We start from the raw sequence: 21556 nt of genomic DNA, 5'->3' as shown, positions 1-21556 counted from the left end.
TTTCATTTGATTTTTTTCTTCTTTTTGTGTTTCTTTTTCTCTCTCTGTTTTTACTTTTAATATAAAATCACTTGAAGCATCAGCTTCCTCAAGTTTGACCTAACAATGATGCTGTTATACTAACATTTTTTTACTTTTCCTTTATCTTGCACAAGTTACTGTTTTCTTATTATTATTGTATTATGCTTTTATTACTATAAATGTTCTATGTTTGATGTGGTCAGTTTAGATTGTTGTAATTAGTTAATTAATATTTTTTTTGTCAAAAGTCTGTCCTGTATTTTATTATGCATATAATTACCAAAACATTGTGTATTTCCAAAATTATTCTAGAATACAAATTTTAAGAAAAAGGATCTGTATCGGTATCAATAGCTAAATAATTACTAGCTCTGTAATTATTTGGTATTGGATCAAACTCCAAGTTCCCAGTATGGCCCACTCCTAATGTTGGCCCAAACTCCAAGAAATTCAACTTTTATTTTTCGTATCAGTTAATTTCTTTCATATTAGAAGGGCTTTTATGATGGGATTAATTTCTATTCTGTTTTCAAAGTTGTGGTTTTATTGCACAGCTTGGCTAAGTGATGGTGGGTGGGAGGTGGTCTCGCCTTTGTTGACAATGAATCACAAGCTAATTTTATCTGGAAGGCTGTAATGTGACTAATTCAATCTGATGTGAAAAATTTGTTCCTTGCTGTTGTAGAATCATGCCTGGTGTCTGACGAGCTGCTCCAGTACCGTCACTTCGCATCCAAGCAGCAGTTTGAGAAGGACCTGTCTGACGAGCAGGAGGAGGAGGTCTTGGCTCAGTTTGCTGCTTTGGATCCTGAGAAGAAGGGTCACATCGAGTGGTCCGACTTTCTCTACTTTGAATCTCTGACTGTTCTGAGGAAGTTTCGGACAGAGGTAAAGTATTTGAATCCTGGGAATAAAAATGTCCGCTGTGTCCGAATTCCTTCCCTACTCACTAAGTAGTGCACTATATAGTGAGTTTGCCATTTGTAGTGCTATCCAAATCTACAATTCCAAAATCGAGTACCCTAATAATTTCCCATAAATCTCTTTGAAAAACCAGCGTGCATCAATGCTAACTAGACTGGCAAATATAGGCCATAATGCATTGCGTCAAGAATTTTTGCCAAAAACTTATATTTAAATATAGTTTTTTAATAAACCATCACCATTTTTATCTTCGTAAGACAGCGGATACATAAATGATTGTTGCAAAAAGCTAATATCAATTAGATTTTAACTTCATAAAACTGATGAGGTCACATTCGCCGTTTAAAAAAAAAAGTAGTGAGCATGGTGTCCGAATTGATTTTAAAATCCAGGGCACTACATGGTGCTATATAGTATTTAGTAGTTAGGGCTTATGGTGGGAATTTGGAGATAGCCTCAGAATTTTCAAATGAATGCAGTGTCTTGCACACTTTCTTGATTTCTTAAAATATCCTATTTATTCATTACACATGGATAAAAATGGCTTCTGATTCTGAAGTACATGCAAAGACAAATGAACAATTATACCCTACTTATACCGTGCTCCAGTGGCGGACCGTGCATTACACACCTGGGCCTTCAGTAGTGCTATATCTGAATCACTCAACTCCTCATTAATCATTTTTATGCCTCTAAATAAATGTAATAAACAAAACAGTAAATAGATCTTGTTATGCAAATACAGGGAGCAAAAAACATTGAAAATAACCACATAAATTTGGAATATTATTTATTTTGATATTTATCTTTTAACTCATCAAAAAATCTGATTATTTAAAGACCATCCTTTCCTTCCTCAAAAACAGTTCGTTCCCCCTGTCATGTAGATTATCGCGCTTCAGTTCCGTCAAGAAGTCCTCTTCTATTGCCATAAAGCCAGTGCTGACAGCAGAGTCTGTCCAGTTGTGTTTCTGCGTAGGTTTTAATTCGATTTAGAGCTGAAAATATCAGACGCAGTGGACATGGAGATGGTCAACGCCAACCACACAATTCTGCACAGCTGTTTCAAGCTCTGAATCAGATTTTTCTGATGAAGGAGGTCAAGGAGATCAGTGGAAGATTTTCCTGCAAAATCATCCATGGAGGACATTACAATCATGGCTGCATGTGACTTCCTGAAACTTCTGTCCAATGAGAATGTCTGGATACCGTGATGTTGTCTTAGCCTGCTAGAAGGCCCTGCTGACGCCAACTCAAAATCTGATTGGTTAAAGAAATGAATGTCCGACATTGGTTTTGCATTAGGAGGCCTTTACAACTCATGGTGAATACCCTTACCTGCCTGGCAACAGAGGACAGCTGAAATGTGATTGGTTAAATGCTCCAATGTGAAAATATGTCTGTCTGGAAGCAGCATAAGCAGGTGCGCAACTACCTAATTTTAGGGAGGTATGCGGCCACATTAAAAAACGCCCCCCCCCCCACACACACACACACAGTCATAAATGCACATTATAAAACGTCCTATCCACCCCTCCAAAGGCTATCTAAACATCCACACATCACTTTTATTGTTTAAATGTATAAATCTCATCACTTCTTATCTGATTGGATATGACCCAGCAGAACATTTTTGTGAGCCATTTTCAACCGTGTATTGCCTTATTGATTCACCAAATTTGTGTGGTGAAGGCCATTCAGAAGAATCTTCTGATTAATGCCTTGCCCCAGCCCTCATCTCTATACCTCTCTGTTCTTCTCCCTCTTCATCATTAGCTGGTCGTCTCTCTTTCTGTCTGTCATCATCATTATTATCATCTGAACTTCTCTCCTCATTCTTCTCTGTTGGGCAGTGGCGGTTCTACACTAACTTACTCCCCGGGCGAGTAAACCCCCCCCCCCCGGCACACATAACAATTTGACAACATCCTTTTGTGTTCCCTATATTTATTTGGTTATTTTACACAATAAAATTATGAATTTTATAAACTCGTATTACAGGGGTCAAACTCAGTCGCACAGGGGGCCTAAATTAAACACACACTTTATGTTGCGGGGCGAAGTAGAGCAACATTTACTGAACACACTAAAGCTAAACTTTAAAACTTTTAAACCTTTAAAACTTAACTTCTTGAACATAAATATGAATACAAACACGAATATTACTCCAGAATAAATCAGGTTAAGGCTTAAATGACATATAATATTTTGCCCTCCATAAATATAAATTCTGTAAAATTTATACACATATGAACATGCTGCAGAACAAAACAAACAAAGCCTAGAAATATTAATAATTAGAAATAAAAAATCAAATCATTCCATTTTCTTTGCTCTTGTATAATTTTGTTAGAGCTGAAGTCCTGGCATCATTTTTAGCAATAAGTTCATTTCTGCTTGGTATGTGACGTCCTATGGGTTGTCTTTGTGAAACGCATCAGATGGATTTGATTTTTTTTAAAAACCTGTTATTGTGAATATCATTTTTAAGTCTTAGAAAATATTAAAAATTAAATCATATAAATAATCAGTGGGAATATTTGGTATTTTTCTAATTTTGTGCAACACTAACAGTAAAAATCCTCCAAAAAACCTCAATCCATTCATAAACAAATGAACAATTGTTTATTTATGATCTCAAAGAGCGCAGCTTTTTTCTGCATTACCTGCTGTCTTTATATCAAATACTGACACCAACAAATAGACAGAAAAGACACTTAATAAAAATATCTACAATAGTTAGTAAATAATGACATCATTAACATGAGCTGAGTGATCCAACAGAGCACAGTTCATCAGCTGGAATTAAGTTAATTGTGAAACCACTTCACAACTGTAAGGTGTAGCATATCAGTGCAAGGCTGCTTTTCTCTGCTTCAGATTCCTCTGGAACCATGTTCATTGTGTAAACGGTTAAAGAGTTACGGTAGTTGAAAAATGTAAACACTGGAAATAAAGTTCTGGTATTAAAGGGTTAAGTTAGCAATACTTGTGTATTCTACAGCAGCATGGCATAGTGATGTTGTCAAAATTTACATCTTATTATGCTTTTATAAATTCTAAGAAAGTTAGAAATGCAAATAGAGAAAAAACAAAAAAATAGATAAACTAAGTTTCCTTAAAACACCATTTTTGGAAGGTTAAAGCTACTTAAAAATGGATGTAACTGCAGGGTTGTGACGGTCATTTTTTTTCTAGCCCTGCTCTCAAATCTTCTTTTCATTGTCTTCTATCTACAATTTTTTTTTTAAAGAAATTAAAACTTTTATTATCGCAGCACTGATGATGTTTTCTTCACAATATAATATCTAAATAAACCTCAGAAGTTACTCATAGATTCACAGGCCAGGGGGAAGGACATTTTTATGTATCTAAAGTTTGCGATTGACAATCCAAATGAATAAATAAATCCTTTCCCAACAAAAACGTTATCTCCTAGGGGACATATTTACAGCATGAAACGGAAAAAAAGTAATTCAAGTTCTTCTAGGATACTGTTTTGTTTGACCAACACAAGATACTTATAAAGTCCCATCCTTTGAATGGATTTTGGGTTTACTTCGGACTTTGGGTGCACCAGATCATAATGCTCACCGCTGATGAAGTAACGCTTGTGCTATCCTAGGCACTCTAACGTTGGTAGTTGGGTCTTCTAGACCCACTAGACAGTGCTCTGAACCTTTTTTCTTCAATGATTTGTGATCTTCACTGGTGTCCATGGATTACATGAAATCTTTTCACCTTTATCCACCTTTGTCATGGTAGGAATAACACGTCAATGCAAGGGTGGGGTCATCTTAGATAGCACAACGGTTAACCCAGGGTTACCAAGTCGAGCGTAATGACGCTAACTCATTTCCCATCTTTCGGAACCAACATACCCAGAGTAAGCAAGCGGATTTCAGCCAAAGTTCAGGGTTAAAGTCAGGGTAGTTTAAACATGCTTTCTGGAATACCCCCAGGGGTGGGCAACTATTTAGACTGGCGGGCCACGTAGGGTTCTAAAATTGGATAGAAGGGTCGGACCAGGAGCAGATGCGGGGAGTGAGAAAGAAATAACATGGAATCTGGATGAAAAAATTTGGATTGAACATTATATGATGATCCTTTTTATTAAAATAAATAACAAAATTTTATGAAATGAAAAATGACCAAATAACTGTGATTTTCAAAGACATAAAGTCAGGAGAAATTATACTGATACATTAATAAGAAAAACCAATAAATAGTGGATCCTCTCCCGTCTTCGTCCCGCTGAGACTTTGAGGGCTGCATGGCAAAGACGATAAAGACATTCTCAATGGATCGCCGATTTCCGGAGTCACCATGGAATGGCATGGAGAAAAAAAGAGAGTGCTATACTTCAGTGAGACGGAGTCTAATATTTTCTTGACTGCGCATGAAGATTATACGTCCATCAAAAAAGTAATACGGCTGCATCAGCAAAAAAAAGAGTTTCTGCTTGGAGAAAAAGAACAAACAAAGTAAACGCACGAGTTTCTATCTCATTTCTATTTTCATTGTGATGCATATATATATAAATTATCCAACTTAAATGAATTAATACAATCTGTAACAAGTAATTGAGTTAAATTTGTCATGGCTAGCAGGCTTTAGCAGACCCAGATGCTGGAACCCGGAAGGATACTCGGCAGACAGAATGGTAAGTTCAAAAGATTCTTTAATTCTGGAGGCAGAATTAATAGGGGAGAAATCCACAGGAGCTGGTTGGAGGATCTTGTGGGCGAACACCGTGGTCCGAGGATCTTCCAGCGAGAAGCCAAGACGAGAGGCAGCGAGAGGTGAGTGCGACCGTAGGTCCAGATGACAGCGAGAGTCCTGAGAGGCAGACAGACAGGGGATTAGACAAGGCAATGAGACTAGAACGAGATTGTGCATGGGCGGCCAGTGAAGCACCGAGGAGTACAACGAACTAGCGTCGAGTACAGGTCCTGGTCCTCCTTAAGAGCCTGGATCCTGATGACGCTGATAAGGCACAGCCGTTGTCAACAGGTGGATGAGATGACGAGGGCCCAGCCGGGGGTACCGTGACAGTACCCCCCCTCAAACGACCGCCTCCAGGCGGAACAGGGCGGCGATCGGGATTGGCCCGGAGGAAATCCTCGATGAGGGAGGGGTCCAAGATGAACGAGCGGGGAATCCACGACCGCTCCTCCGGGCCGTAGCCCTCCCAGTCCACCAGGTATTGGTACCCACGACCCCGGCGCCGAATGTCCAAAACCCGGCTGGCGGTGTAAGCCGGGGCGCCGTCGATGAGCCGGGCGGGTGGTGGGGAAGCGGACGGCGGGCAAAGGGGGCTCTGGCGGACAGGCTTGAGTTGAGAGACATGGAACGATGGGTGGATCTTGAGTGCGGCAGGGAGTTTCAGACGGACACAGGTGGGGTTGATGACGCGTTCCACGGGGAACGGACCAATGAAGCGTGGTGCCAGTTTCCGAGACGTGGCCTGGAGCGGAATGTTCTTGGATGACAGCCACACTTGCTGACCTGGCACATAGGTGGGACTGGCAACACGGTGTCGGTTAGCAATCTGGCGGTTACCTTCTGCAGTCCGGAGGAGGGCAGCCCTGGCCTGGCGCCAAACGTCCTGACAGCGCTGCAGGTGGAGTTGGACAGAAGGTACCGCCAGATCGAGCTCCTGTGAGGGGAACAGAGGTGGAGAATACCCCAATGAGGCCTCAAATGGGGACATGCCCGTAGCCGAGGCCGGGTGGTTGTTATGCGCATACTCCACCCAGACGAGGTAATCTGACCAGTCCTCCGGATTTTGCGCCGCCAGACAACGGAGGGTTGCCTCCAACTCCTGATTAGCCCGCTCTGCCTGGCCATTAGATTGCGGGTGGTACCCAGAGGTGAGACTGACAGACGCTCCGAGGGCGGAGCAGAAAGCCGTCCAAACCTGTGAAGTGAACTGTGGATAGCGGTCAGACACAATATCAGCAGGGATGCCGTGATGACGGAAAACATGATTGACTAAGAGGTTGGCAGTTTCAGTAGCTGAAGGGAGTTGGTGCAACGGAATGAACTGAGCAGCTTTGGAAAAACGGTCAACAACGGTAAGTATGACAGTAAACCCATGCGAGGGTGGCAGGCCTGTGACGAAGTCCATGGCAATGTGGGACCAGGGTCGGTGAGGCGCAGGCAGAGGCAGGAGATGGCCGGCAGGAGGCGAGTTGGAGGTCTTGGCTCTAGCGCAGGTGGAGCAGGCGGCGATGTACTACCGCACATCCGTGTCCATGGAAGGCCAGAAAAACCGTCGTCTGAGGAGTGCGAGGGTCCGGCGCACACCCCCATGGCAGGCGACCTTGGAGCTGTGACCCCAGGTGATGACATCGGACCTGAGCCTATCCGGAACAAACAGAGTGCCAGGGGGACAGGTAACTGAGTCGGGTTTCTCACCTTGGACCTGTAGGAGCTGGGTTTCTACGTCCCAGGTGAGGTTGCCCACAAAAAAGGAGTCCGGAATGATTGGGAGAGTGGTGTTGTCGTCTGAGGTGCAAAACTTACGAGACAGGGCGTCGGGTTTGCCGTTCTTACTGCCCGGGCGGTAAGTGATGGTGAACTTGAATCTATCAAAGAAAAGACACCAGCGTGCTTGTCTGGAGTTTAGTCTCTTTGCGGAACGTAGGTAAGCCAGATTTTTATGGTCGGTCCATACTACAAACGGTTGTTCTGCCCCCTCCAACCAGTGTCTCCACTCTTCGAGAGCCAGCTTGATGGCCAATAGTTCTCGGTTGCCGACGTCGTAGTTCCGCTCTGCAGGGTTCAGCTTTTTAGAAAAGAAGGCACATGGCTTGAGTTTGCCTGATGTAGGATCACGCTGGGACAACACGGCCCCTACACCGGAGTCCGAGGCGTCAACCTCCACAGTAAACTGCTTGTGGATGTCAGGATGGATGAGAATGGGCGCCGAGGTGAAAAGTTCCTTGAGACGAGTGAAGGCAGAGTCAGCAGCAGAGTTCCAAACGTAAGGTACCTTGACAGAAGTGAGACGAGTGAGAGGGGCGGCGATCTGGCTGTAGTTGCGGATGAAACGCCGATAGAAGTTCGAAAACCCCAGAAACTGCTGCAGTTTTTTTCGAGTTGCTGGGATACTCCACTCGGAGACGGCTTGAATTTTGGCCGGATCAGGTTTGATTTTGCCAGCCTCGAGGATGTACCCTAAGAACGAGACGGAGTCAGCATGAAATTCGCATTTTTCGGCTTTTACAAACAGTTGGTTCTCTAAAAGCCGTTCGAGAACCAACCTGACGTGGTGACGATGTTCGGTGGGGCTGTTAGAATAGACCAGAATATCGTCTAGATAGATGAATACAAAACGGTTGAGATAATCACGGAGCACGTCATTAACCAGACGTTGGAAAATGGCGGGGGCGTTGGTGAGGCCGAAAGGCATGACTAGGTATTCGAAATGTCCAAGGGGGTTTTGAAAGCAGTCTTCCATTCGTCCCCCTCCCGGACCCTAACCAGATGGTAGGCGTTCCGGAGATCTAATTTAGAAAAGATGGTAGCCCCCTGGACAGAATCGAAGACAGAATTGAGGAGAGGAAGCGAGTATTTGTCCTTCACAGTTATTTGGTTGAGCTCACGATAATCAATGCAAGGTCTGAGGGACCCGTCCTTCTTTTCAACAAAGAAGAACCCGGCCCCTGCAGGGGAGGAAGAAGGTCGGATGTGCCCCAGAGAAAGGGCTTCCTGAATGTAATTCTCCATGGAGACTTTTTCTGGACCGGATAGATTGTATAACTTCCCCTTGGGGAGGGAGGCACCGTTGAGAAGTTCTATAGCACAGTCGTAGGGTCTGTGCGGCGGTAAAGCACACGCCTTGGATTTACTAAATACGGATCTTAGATCGTGGTAGCATGACGGCACCTTAGCGAGATCAATGTTTTCATTTTCGGGAAGTTTAACCGAAACGGTAGTGGGAAGGGCAGAGTGTAAACAATTCGCCATACAATAAGTACTCCAATTGGTGATCCGAGAGGTAGACCAGTTAATTTGTGGGTTATGTAATTGTAGCCAGGAATAACCCAAGATAACGGGAGTTTGAGGAGAGTCGGTAATAAAGAATTGATGGTACTCACGATGATTACCGGACGTGATTAGCTGTATGGGTTCGGTGCGAGAAGTGATTTTTGACAACAACTTCCCACCTAACCCGGCGGCTTTTACAGGAGCGGCGAGAGGTTCGACAGGTAACCCGAGTTGGCGAACCAGACCAGAGTCGATGAGGCTGTGTTCAGCTCCAGAGTCTATGAGGGCAAAACATTCATGAACTTGATTAATGCTGGGAAACTTGACAGGCATGAACAAGAAAGGCTTACTTTCAGACGGGTCCCCTCGCGACCTGTCTCTTAGCGAGGGGTTCTGGAGTTTAAACGGCTCTTGCACTGAGAAACAACATGACCAGAGTCCCCACAATAGAAACACAACCCTTCATTACGGCGCTTGAGCCTCTCCTCAGAAGAGAGCTTTGAATGTCCAATCTGCATAGGTTCTTCAGACGGCAGGTTGGAATGTTCTGTGCCGACAGATGGCTGTGGGTGGTATTGAGGAGAGTGAAGAAAGGTTTCTGAAGGTGGACGCCGGTTAACACAACTCCGTTCCGCTTGACGTTCCCGAATCCGTATGTCGGAGCGGAGGGCGGCGGTAACCAGCTCCTCGAAATTGTCGGCCTCCGGTTGAGTACATAGATGGTCCTTAATCTTATCGTTCAATGATTGATAGAACACCCCCTTGAGCGCGATATCGGGCCAGCCAGCCTCGACCGCTAAGATGCGGAAGTCAATGATGTGATCACTCACCGGTCGGTTACGCTGCTTGAGGCTTAATAACCGCCGGGTGGCTTCTTCCTGCTTTCGTGGCTGATCGAATACGAGCCGAAATTCTCAGATGAACCGTTCAAAGGGGAGATGCGAGACAGGGTTAGCAGCCAGAAAAGCTTGGGCCCACTGCAGTGCCTTGCTGCGGAGTGAATTGACAATTAGGGAAATTTTCCGTTGATCAGACTGATAGTACCTGGGTGACTGTTGGAAAATCAGACGACATTGTAGCAGAAATCCGCCGCAGGCCTCCACGTCGCCATGAAACGGCTCGGGTTGTGACCGGATGTTTTCATCCAGAGACGCGGACATGACGGTAGTGAGATCACCGGAAACCGGGGAGGCCGCGGTGGCTGTGCTAGCTGTTTGGCTAGTAACTCCGGCGAGGGCTTGCGTAAGGTTGTCCAACCGACGAAATAACTCCTGTTGGGTAGCGGACATTTGCGAGAGAGCATCGGCTTGGCGGGAGAGCAACATACCTTGCTGGGATATGGCCAGGCGGAGTCCTTCCGGGTCAGCTGGGTCGGAGTTCAGGCTAGTTCGTTTTGTCATGGCTAGCAGGCTTTAGCAGACCCAGATGCTGGAACCCGGAAGGATACTCGGCAGACAGAATGGTAAGTTCAAAAGATTCTTTAATTCTGGAGGCAGAATTAATAGGGGAGAAATCCACAGGAGCTGGTTGGAGGATCTTGTGGGCGAACACCGTGGTCCGAGGATCTTCCAGCGAGAAGCCAAGACGAGAGGCAGCGAGAGGTGAGTGCGACCGTAGGTCCAGATGACAGCGAGAGTCCTGAGAGGCAGACAGACAGGGGATTAGACAAGGCAATGAGACTAGAACGAGATTGTGCATGGGCGGCCAGTGAAGCACCGAGGAGTACAACGAACTAGCGTCGAGTACAGGTCCTGGTCCTCCTTAAGAGCCTGGATCCTGATGACGCTGATAAGGCACAGCCGTTGTCAACAGGTGGATGAGATGACGAGGGCCCAGCCGGGGGCACCGTGACAAAATTTATTCAACCTAATTTCTTATGTTTATCCAACTAGGGATGGGTACCGTGCCCCGGTATTGAACCAGCCCCGGGGCCGCATTCTTCAAGACCGCAGTATCGTTAAGAACTGACCTGAACGGTTCTGCTATCTGTACTGGAGACGTTACTTTTTTTTTTTTTTTTTTGTGTGTCCCACAAAAAAAAAGCGTTATCTGCCATATTTAACTCACCAAGTCAGTCATTTTTCCGTTAATTAATGATGATATCAATTTCGGTATTCTCGTTGAAGCGGAGAGCTCTGTCTGTCCATTTGTGTGCACGGGGGGCGGGGCTGTTGTTCAGACAGCACGCGCCGCGCGCGCACACACACAAGACAAGGCAGCGCACACACAGTCAGTGGCGATCTCGTAGGGTACACGTGAGCGCCCTAGACTAAGAACTAACGTTTCTGCGTAAAATTTATTACGTTTACCTACCATGCTGTCACCTTGCTACTACGATGACTGTATGTTGCGCTGTTTGTGTAGAACAGGCTGGGGCAGCGGAGCATACAACAAACAGGTAGAGAGGCGGGGCTTAGACTCACCGCTTATGATTCCAGACCCGCGACAAACTATCAGCTGCTTCCTAATACTTAATAATAATTAATAACTAATGATAGTTGTCATCCGTAAAATTAATATCATTTACTGGATTTAAAGAAAAATAAATGGAGTCTGCATCAAAGTGAATTTGTTTCCATCATTTAACTTAACTTAACTTAACTCTGGTGTTTGACAGACAGAAAAGTCTATTCAAGGTTGTGGAAAATGGACAAAAGATCAAATGAAACATCACACTCATAAATAATAAAAACAATTAGATTAAATAATTAAATAAATATCCTGTCTGGAACATTCTCATATATAAATAAAATGTTTTGTTAAAAAAAACAATGTTGTCGCATAGTGAGGAAATAAAACACTTTATGTTCTTAATTTGTTATTTATTTTTATTTTTTTTCGTCCTCAAAAAGTATCGATAAGAGTACCGATAAGAGTACCGGATCGATAAGCAGTATCGATAAGAGTAGTAGTATCGTTAAAACCTTAACGATACCCATCCCTATATCCAACTCGATATTTTTTTACATCTCAAATTTACATATTTATCTAAATAAATGTCACTTTACTCCATTTCAATAGCCGCGTTTACATGGGCAAAAGTAATCGGAAAGAACTCCCGATCAGAAAGAAAAATGCGTCATGTAAACGCGCCGTTCGGAATACTCTGCCCCGGTCAGACTCATTCGGATCTGAATTTCTTTCCGATCGAGATAGGTGGGTTATACCGATCGTTTATCCGACCGTGAAGCATGTAAACGGTCATTCCGATCATGTGTCACTACTGCTCTGGGTTACGTCATGCATAGACGGTGTTTCGCTGAGAGAAAGCTTTGGAGCGCATACAGGACTGACCAGCTGCTCTGCGGACGCCCCATGAAAAGCGCCGCTCCGCTCTCGCCCCGCTGCCTCTCCCCTCTCTTTCACCCCTCGCGAGGGAGATGCGAAGGAGGAGCGCTTCGTGTCCCCCGACGCTCACTCGGTCCACTGGCACCCGAGTGAGCAGAGGAGCTGGATTAATAACTCCGTATCTGAGGGGAGGAGGATGCTTGTTCAGTGTGCGTTTTTTTTTTTTGCTTTGTTATGTGTGGGAGAATTCAGACTGCGAGCCGTCCCGCCGCTCTGGGTTAGCGGCTGCAGGACTCAGGAGAGCCGCCAGCTCAGGCAGCGAGTTTGGGGAAGCAGAAATAAATGTCGCTCAGTCCTTAGAAAACTGTTCAAACAATCACGTGGATTTGTGTTTCCAGTTGTGTAAAGACTGATGTTATTCCCAGACATTTACGTGCAGCCAAGATGCAGATTGCAGGGTTTCATGGTTCAGGATTTTGTGTCCATCAGGCTAATGTTGTTAGCCTGTGTTTATAGCCTGTCCTAACCCTTCTTCCAGCACTGATCACACGGATTAAATAAAACGATGAGCGGACAGGCGCTTCATACTATTCATGACATTAATAAAAGCACGTTTGGAAGATTGTCTCGAATATTACCGAGTTGCTGCATAAAATAAATGTCTGTGGCAGCTGATTGTTTAGAACGGGACCTATTTCCTCATCCGGGAGTTTTCAACTCTACTGCGCATGCCCAAATGATTTATTCCGAAAGTGTGAGCCATGGGAACGTTTGTTCTAATCGGAAAAAGGTTTTCTGATCCCATGTGCACGGGTGAATTTTAACCCGACCATTTATCCGATCAAGATATTCTGCCCATGTAACCGCGGCTAATGAAATGTTTTTCCATCTTAATTAGTTGTACTTCTTTAACTCTCATATGTCTAAGCTTGACCCTGCAGATATTCTGATTTTTATAACAATAAAATGAATGAGATAAAATGGATTCAGAACATGAAACATAATATCATTTATCATTTCTCAAACTTTAACATTACTTTGCTGGCCAGTAGGAGTGGTAAATAAACTCATCATCCGGTCCCTCCCTCTCACTCATGGTGCAGAAAGAATTAAACATAGTAGGACAAAATAACTCGGCAATGCACAGTAAAACAGCTAAACAACTAAACACATTTGGACAAAAACCCACACTTAAACCCAAATCCGTCCAGACAGGCAAAGGGAATGATATCCCACAATCCCTTGCTGTGCCGATCTAACAGAAGCACCAAACTTACATCTACTTAATTTAATTAATTTAAATGAAAGTAAAATAACTGTCTGATAACTACGTGTTATTTTTAAGCTAACTTAACTAAAAATTGATTTATCTTTACTGAAGCAAATAATTAAGTTAGATCAAAGTAAAAAAGTTTATCTTTCCAACATCCATACGTGGTCTTATCACCCTCTCACGGTGGAAAAAGAAATATCTGAGCTTCTTCATCCACTAAATCATCTTCAAATGGACACGCCATGCTGCTTCACCTCCCTGAAAACAAACTAACCTTCAACTAAACCTGCTCCAGACCAGGTTATGTTCAGAGCATGAGTTGCTATGGCAACTTGACAGACCCTAAAACGTACCTTTTTTTTTGGAACCGAAAGCTGAGGTTATCCGTTTCCTTAGCCTCAAACTTACCGTGGTAACTCGCATAACCTTCTTTCTGGAATACCCCCCAGGTGTAGCCATTTTGTAAAGAATGTTGTGGGGACCGGGACCTTAGCCCCACCTATGGCCATTAAGACTCATGGGAAGTGTTGATTCCCACACCATGAGTTAGGGAGCTGTGAAGAGAAGCAAGTATCATGTTGTTATGCTGTGTACATGTTCAAAGCATATGGGCTATAATGCTATAAACGCGAGAGGATGAACTTTCCCACCGATGACTCCTTACTGAGTGTGATAAGGGTTATGAGGTATGTGGGGCACTGAAAAGATATTCCGAAAAGCTAAACAGAAGTCACGCTTTAGCTGGTTCATATTTCTTTCCCTGATTCGTTCACATCCTTCTTCTGTGCCCCACAATTACACATGAGGCGCAAAGCCTCAAAAAGACTGTCTGGAGAAAATGGAAGACTTTTCAGTGCACCTTATAGTCGTGACAATACGGTACATCTGCTAACCTCTGCGTGTTCGGTGATGAGGAAGAAAGTGACCAAAGTCAATCAGAATTTAATAAAAGTTGACTAAAACTTGTACAGGGATATCTGGGTCTCCACCATGAAAATACCATGACCCGTAAAATGGACCCAACAAATATAGTCCCAGAGGTTGGCCATGCATGGCTGTCATGACAGAGTCCTTAATACCTTAAATGGTAATTGTCATGTAATAAATGATGCAGCTCAGAATTGTTTGTTCACGACACTGTGTGACAGTGCGATTTACGACAGTGCGATCTAGGGCAGTCGAGTTTGATGTGCGTGTCTGGAGAGTGTTAATAAAAGTGTCTGCTGCTAACCACCAAACTATTGCCACTCGTCATTCCACATGGTGTCAGAAGTGACCTGGACAGAACCAACGTCGAATACGGAGTAAGAAGACAAAGAACTGAGCGAAATGGCTAAATTTAATCCGCCCGCCAACTTTCCCTTTGATAAGCCGACTGAATTGCCGGACTGGAGACAGCGCTGGGGACAGTGCAGGTGAGCTGCCTCATCTATGCAATGGGCGCTGAAGCGGAGAATATTTTTAAGTTGTTTACATTTAACGAGGAGGGCGACAGAGACAAAATCGAGGTCGTCCTAGCAAAGTTCGACAACTATTTTTTCCCGCGGCGGAATGTGATCCACGAAAGAGCGTGTTTTCACCAGCGCGTGAACCGGACAGGGGAGAAAGCAGAGAGTTTTATCAGAGCACTGTGACTTCGGAGCGGCCAGAGAGGAGCACATCCACATTACCACATTAGCACATTACCAAGCTGGATCAGGAAAAGAACTGGTCAACTCCAGCAGTCGTCTCGAAGGAGTGTATAACTCCCAGATCATACCTCTTGGAAACTCCACAGGGTGTGATGTTTCGCCGTAACCGTCGTCATCTTCGAAGCAACACCCCACAGCAGGTTGTTACTGCTGCTCTTCCTACTTCAGCTGAGCCGTCTGAGGTGGAGCCCGTTCCTTCAGCCACTGCTCCTGCCTCAGAGACTGAGCTTCAACCTCAGGTCATCACGGCTGCAAGTTCTCCAGAAGCTGCTTTAAAGACTGTGTACACACGTTCTGGACTATGGAAGCGATTCTGTAGCATTAATAAAAAGCAAAGTCAAAACCAGAAATGCTTTTTCATTTTCAAAATGAAGCTGCATTTTTTGACTCAAAAATAAAATGAAAAAGCAATCCACCAAAATGCTTTTTCTTTTCCTTCCTCAACACAGCTTATTCTGTCACTTAATTAAAATTAAAATTAAAATGGTATTTGACATTTCATTTTCAAGACGTTCTCTGGTAAATGTGTAGCATAATTGATTTAGAAATGTTTAATTTGATGTTTAAAATAGATTAATAGAAATGCTTTTTAATTTTCAAAATGAAGCTGAATTTTTTGACTCAAAATTTAAAAGAAAAAGCAATCCACCAAAGTGCTTTATCATTTTATACTTCAACCCAGCTTTTTCTGTCACTTAATTAAAATGATAAAGAAAATGGTATTTGACATTTCATTTTAAAAAAGGTCCACGGTAAATATGTAGCAAAATTCATTTAGAAATGTCTAATTTGACAATTAAAATGGATTAACAGAAATGCTTTTTAATTTTCAAAATGTAAGTGCATCAAATGACTCAAAATTCAAATGAAAAAGCAATATTTCAAAATGCTTTATCATTTTATACTTAAAACCGCTTATTCTGTGTCATAATTAAAACGAAAATGCAAAGAGGGGATTGCATTTGCATTTTAACATCCACCCTGGGAAACTTGTAGCAATATTCATTTCGAAAAAGCATTAGCAGAGGGGAGGCGGGGCGATGACGTCACTGCTTTCTCTGTGTGTACGGCCGCTGACACACACACGCACCAGGAGCAGACTGTGTTAGCGGCAGAGAAGAGGGTTTTGTGATGGTTGTGAACGTCTGATGACTTTACACAGCTTCTCAGGACTACATAACAGCATGTCCTTCTTCTGCGGTCCTCCTCCTGACGCACCGCGGACAAGCTTTTGTTCTTCGGACCGCCAGCTGCCTTCGCACAGCGGAGCGCGAAGCTCCCGATGATCGCTGAAGGCGGAAATGCTGCTGCGATCTGAGAAACCATCATATGAATTTGTGTTTCCAGTGGTGTCCAGATCAAAATAAAGACTGATGCAATTCCCACATATTTACACATTTATTTGCAGCTTCGCGCTGAATTTGCTGTTTGATGACAGCTGGAGCCCCATCAACAGACAGCAGATTTCTCCATGCTAAACGTTGCTGGTTGGACCAAAAACACTCACTCAGCGCGAAGCTGCAGGAGACTATCTTCATAATGTGCTTTTATTACTGTCATGATTATTATTAAGGGCCTGCTCTGCTCGATCATATGTTTTTAAATCCGTGCGGTCAGACGACGCTGAAGAAGTTGGGTTGCGATTCACAGCTTCTGATTCGCGAGGGAGATAAAGGAACATTCTGCTGCATTTCTCGCATTAAGATCCAGGAATCCAGGTTTGAGCAGTCCAGGTCCAGCGGTTTGTGAACAGGACCCGGTTTTAGGTGATCTCAATGCGAACACAGACACACCAGGTCTCTCAGCGACAGCGGCCTTACACACGGAGAAAGCAGTGACGTCATCGCCCCGCCTCCCCTCTGCTAATATTTTTAAGAAATGAATATTGCTCCAAGTTTCCCAGGGTGGATGTTAAAATGCAAATGCAATCCCCTCTTTGCATTTTCGTTTTAATTATGACACAGAATAAGCGATTTTAAGTATAAAATGAAAAAGCATTTTGAAATATTGCTTTTTCATTTGAATTTTGAGTCATTTAATGCAGCTTCATTTTGAAAATTAAAAAGCATTTCTGTTAATCCATTTTAATTGTCAAATTAGACATTTCTAAATGAATTTTGCTACACATTTACCGTGGACCTTTTTTAAAATGAAATGTCAAATACCATTTTCTTTATCATTTTAATTAAGTGACAGAATAAGCTGTGTTGAGGAAGGAAATGAAAAAGCATTTTGAAGTATTGCTTTTTCTTTTTAATTTTGAGTCATTTGATGCAGCTTCATTTTGAAAATTAAAAAGCATTTCTATTAATACATTTTAAATGTCAAATTAGACATTTCTAAATGAATTATGCTACACATTTACCAGAGAACGTCTTGAAAATGAAATGTCAAATACCATTTTAATTTTAATTTTAATTAAGTGACAGAATAAGCTGTGTTGAGGAAGGAAAAGAAAAAGCATTTTGGTGGATTACTTTTTCATTTTATTTTTGAGTCAAAAAATGCAGCTTCATTTTGAAAATGAAAAAGCATTTCTGGTTTTGACTTTGCTTTTTATTAATGCTACAGAATTGCTTCCATACTGGACGGATGAGCAAACCCGTCAAGAGACTGGACTTGTAGTCCCTATGCTGTGCAACATGCACAATATGGCCTTTAGGGGGGTGTTCGGTTCAAAAAAAAAAATAAAAGAAAAGAAAGGGGGGAAGGCACAGCAGAAGACAAGACAGAAGATAAAGATGGACTAAGTTTAAGTTTTATAAACGTTGAAAAGTGAATTTTGAATGTAGTTCATTGAGGATGGTTAATTGCTCCTTGCAATTAACCATTAAGCATTAACGTTCATAATGACACCCATCCAAACATTTTGACTAAGTGCGGTGTACCTGTCAAAATTGCTTTGAGAAGAGTAAACATTGGTGAAAACAACCAGAATTAATCTATATTTAACCCTTGTGCTATCCTAGGCACTTTAACATTGGGAGTTGGGTCATCTAGACCCATTAGACAGTGTGCTGAAGCTTTTTTCTTCAATAATTTCTGATCTTCACTGGTGTCCATGGATTACATGAAATCTTTCCACCTTTATCCACCTTTGTCATGGTAGGGAGAACACATCAATGTAAGTGTGGGATCATCTAAGATAGCACAGGGGATATATATGGTGTTCTGGATTATAAGGCGCATTATCATTTTTTTAAACAAAATTAAGACTTTTAAGTGCTTCTTGGCACCGAAAGTACAATAAACAGTAAACCAATTACATTGTCAGTGTGTGCAGTTCAATTTACACAGTTAACCTGATTGAAAGTGATTCAGGAAAAATGTTTTTAGGAAAAACTCCCGCAGACTGGCTGTCTTATTAAAAAGTAAAATGATAAAAGATTTGAACAAGTCATTGGCATACCAGGAGTGAAAACAGGCCTCCAACTCTGATTTCACGGTGGTGAATCATTTGTTTTTCTTTGTTTCCAGAACTCGCTCGTTCGTCTGTTGACTGCTAAGGAAAGAGATAAAGCCAGGTCTGTTTTCCTCGGTCTGGATCAGGACCAAGATGGTTTGATCACGAGAGCAGAATGCCGTCAGGCCCAACAGTCCTGGTTCAGTGAGCTTAAAGACCCTCAGTCCTGTAACGTGAGGTAAGGATCCCAAACATTATTAGTTTTGCATGATCTTTTTATTTCAGCAAATGAATGCAAAACCAGTTGGTTTGCTTTTTGTAAATCATTGATGCTGAGCAGCACAATATTTTTGTCTTTTTATAGGCTTTTTTTTCTCTAAGATACTTACAACAGCTCTATTTTTAAGCTTGTTAAAGCTTAGGCTACGTTCAAACTGCAGGCTGAAACAACCCAATTCCTATTTTTTTGCCCCTATGCAACCTGTATCTGATCTTTTCACGACAGTCTGAACGACACAGATCTGATCTTTTCAAATGTGACCCAGGCCACTTGGGTATGTGGTCCTGAATCCGATACGTTTCCAATCTTTTGAAATACGACCACTGTCTGACCGGCCAGGCCACATGTATCCGTCCCGTACGTCATTGATACGCTACAAACGCCATAATTCTGCGTTGAAGTAGGCGGGAACGAGAACATAAACATCAACCATGGTGGACGATGCTGCTGAGACCAGTCAGTGGAAGGGAAGCGTGGTCACCGATTTGATTAATATTTGTGGTGACAGCTCTATTCAGGTCAAACTCGAGAGCTCTTATCGCAACAGGGTGGTTTTTGAAACAATTTCCAGCAAAATGGCCTTGCAAAAAAAGTGAATTTTTTCAAAAAATCAGAATTGAGCATTAAGCCCTGCAGTGTCGTGGTTATCTCAGCAGTGGCACATTTTCCCATGATCCTATAGTCTTTTTTTGTATTACATTTGTCTAAAAACAAGCCTTTCTTATTTAAAGAAAGAAAAACATTAAAAAAACAAATAAGCAAATGCTAAAGCAACATCTATTTAAATTAGCTTTTGCTATTCTCTGAATGCTTAGCATGTGGCTTTCACAGATATGAATCTTTTAACCATGCTGAATGCACTGATAATTGATTATATCAGTACTTTCTGTATTTTTTAAGATGCAGTTTGTCACACCTTTTCTGTCCTTTGTAGAACAGAGCACACAGCAGCAATTTTCCTCAATGCACAGTTTTAATGTTGCTGAATATGGTCAATCATATCGTAAAATATTTATATTCATTTTTTCAGTTTAGTGTTGAAAACTCTAAACAACAAAAAGTATTGTTCAAACAGCACGACCAAACAGGAGAAGTTTATTTTATAAAATAGGCATCGTATTCAATGTAAGCCAACTGCAGAGTATGATACTGGTGCTTTCCCAGCATAAAGCTTTGGTCCCCAACTTAACCCCCAATATTAGTATCATTACAGAGAAAGATTAAGAAGTCATCAATAAAAGCTTCTTTTAGCATTGCGAAAAAGGCAAAAGCATTTTTAATTGAAATCTTGAGCCCCTCAAATTATTAGCTTCACCCCTGTATTGTGTATGGCAGCCCATCTTGGCTTTCAACAATTTTTACACATTTATTTGATGGTTCTTTCATTTTCAATGGCACTCTACAGGTTGCCACCTTTCCAAAATCTTCAGCCACCCAACACAGCCCTCGCCAGTGTTCAGCAGCGAAGCCGCCATGTGTGTGTCAATATGTGTGTGCATGGGTGAATGTGACTGTGACTGTAAAGCACTATATAAGTGAACACCTATTTACTATTTACATTATGCTTTGCTCCAAAATGATAAAAAGGAAGGAAAGAAGGTAAAACTCACTGTTTGTCTGATCAGAGCTTTTGTTTTGGACCTTCCTTTCTGAATTACAATCCATGGTTTTAAGATTTCATAGATTGCTTTTTTCCTAGATTGCTTTCATAAAAGTTTGCAAAGCTTAGGCACCAGTACCACATTGCCATTACTCTACTTTTGCTTGTGTTAACCTTTGAAAATGCATCATCAGCCTACAAGCTCTTTCAATTGTGATGTGGAGCAACACTATAAAGATTTGGTTTAATATCAAAACGACAAAAAAAGCTTCTTAAACCACTGCATCAGTTTCTCACTCAAACTTTTGTTTTGAATGGCCTAAAAAGCCCAGTTATACTTTCCTCTATAAGATTTCTTTGAAAATGTTAAGTGTGCCACTGTATTTCTGTCTGTGTTAAACTGCCACATATGTGTAGCTTTGTGATGAGACTGGATCAAAGGTGACACAAAATAGATTTTTGTATCATTCCTTACTTTTCTAACTCCCACAGATTCATGGGATTTTGCTCCAATACTGTTGCTCATAAATGCTCACTTCTGACCTCAGTTAACTTCCTCTACTCTTTCCCATTGCACTGTTGTTGGACTAATGAGCTAATAACTGATATAATTACAATCATATCCCACTGACTTGACTCTGAGAACTGGACTGAGTGAGTGACGTCACCCATAGAAATTGTCTTACTTCCAGTTCCAACAAAATTAAATCAGTTCAGTTCCAATTTCTTTGCGATGCAGATGTTGCAATGTTGGAACCAGAAATCGTCAGAAAGCAGTGATTGGTTCCAGGTCTACCTGAGTCACAATTTGTATTGCAACTACCCTCGCCAATTAGGCGTTAGCTTGTTGGAAGTCCACCGCCTACCACTGAAAGTGGGCTGGGGAAGAGTCTGTCAAACATTTTGAACATTCAACATTGAGACCACATACTTTTGAGGCATCTGATTGGCCAGTTTACTTGAATAACTTGTACTACAAAAAAAGTGAAAAAACCTTTTATCAAGAACATGTTTAAAAAGATAGCAGAGCAAGGATGGTTATTCTGACAGATATAATAACTAGGTAATTGCTGTTTATATT

At 42.3% G+C, this 21556-nt stretch overlaps 1 protein-coding gene across 2 annotated transcripts in view; it reads left to right on the top strand.

Moving 5' to 3' along the window:
- The window catches only part of phf24 (PHD finger protein 24), a 95706-nt gene that overhangs the window by 63639 nt on the left and 10511 nt on the right, over positions 1–21556 (top strand). For both annotated transcript variants that reach the window (XM_078956196.1, XM_078956197.1), the window contains exons 5-6: positions 707–909; positions 18670–18833. In XM_078956196.1, the coding sequence (XP_078812322.1) occupies positions 707–909; positions 18670–18833 (367 nt within the window). The remainder of the gene's footprint in view (positions 1–706; positions 910–18669; positions 18834–21556) is intronic.

Source organism: Oryzias latipes, chromosome 12 (genome assembly GCF_053564925.1).
Source record: "Oryzias latipes strain Hd-rR chromosome 12, Olatipes_Hd-rR_3.1".
NCBI classification, from domain to species: Eukaryota; Metazoa; Chordata; class Actinopteri; order Beloniformes; family Adrianichthyidae; genus Oryzias; species Oryzias latipes.
This window is presented reverse-complemented; position numbering and strand designations above follow the sequence as displayed.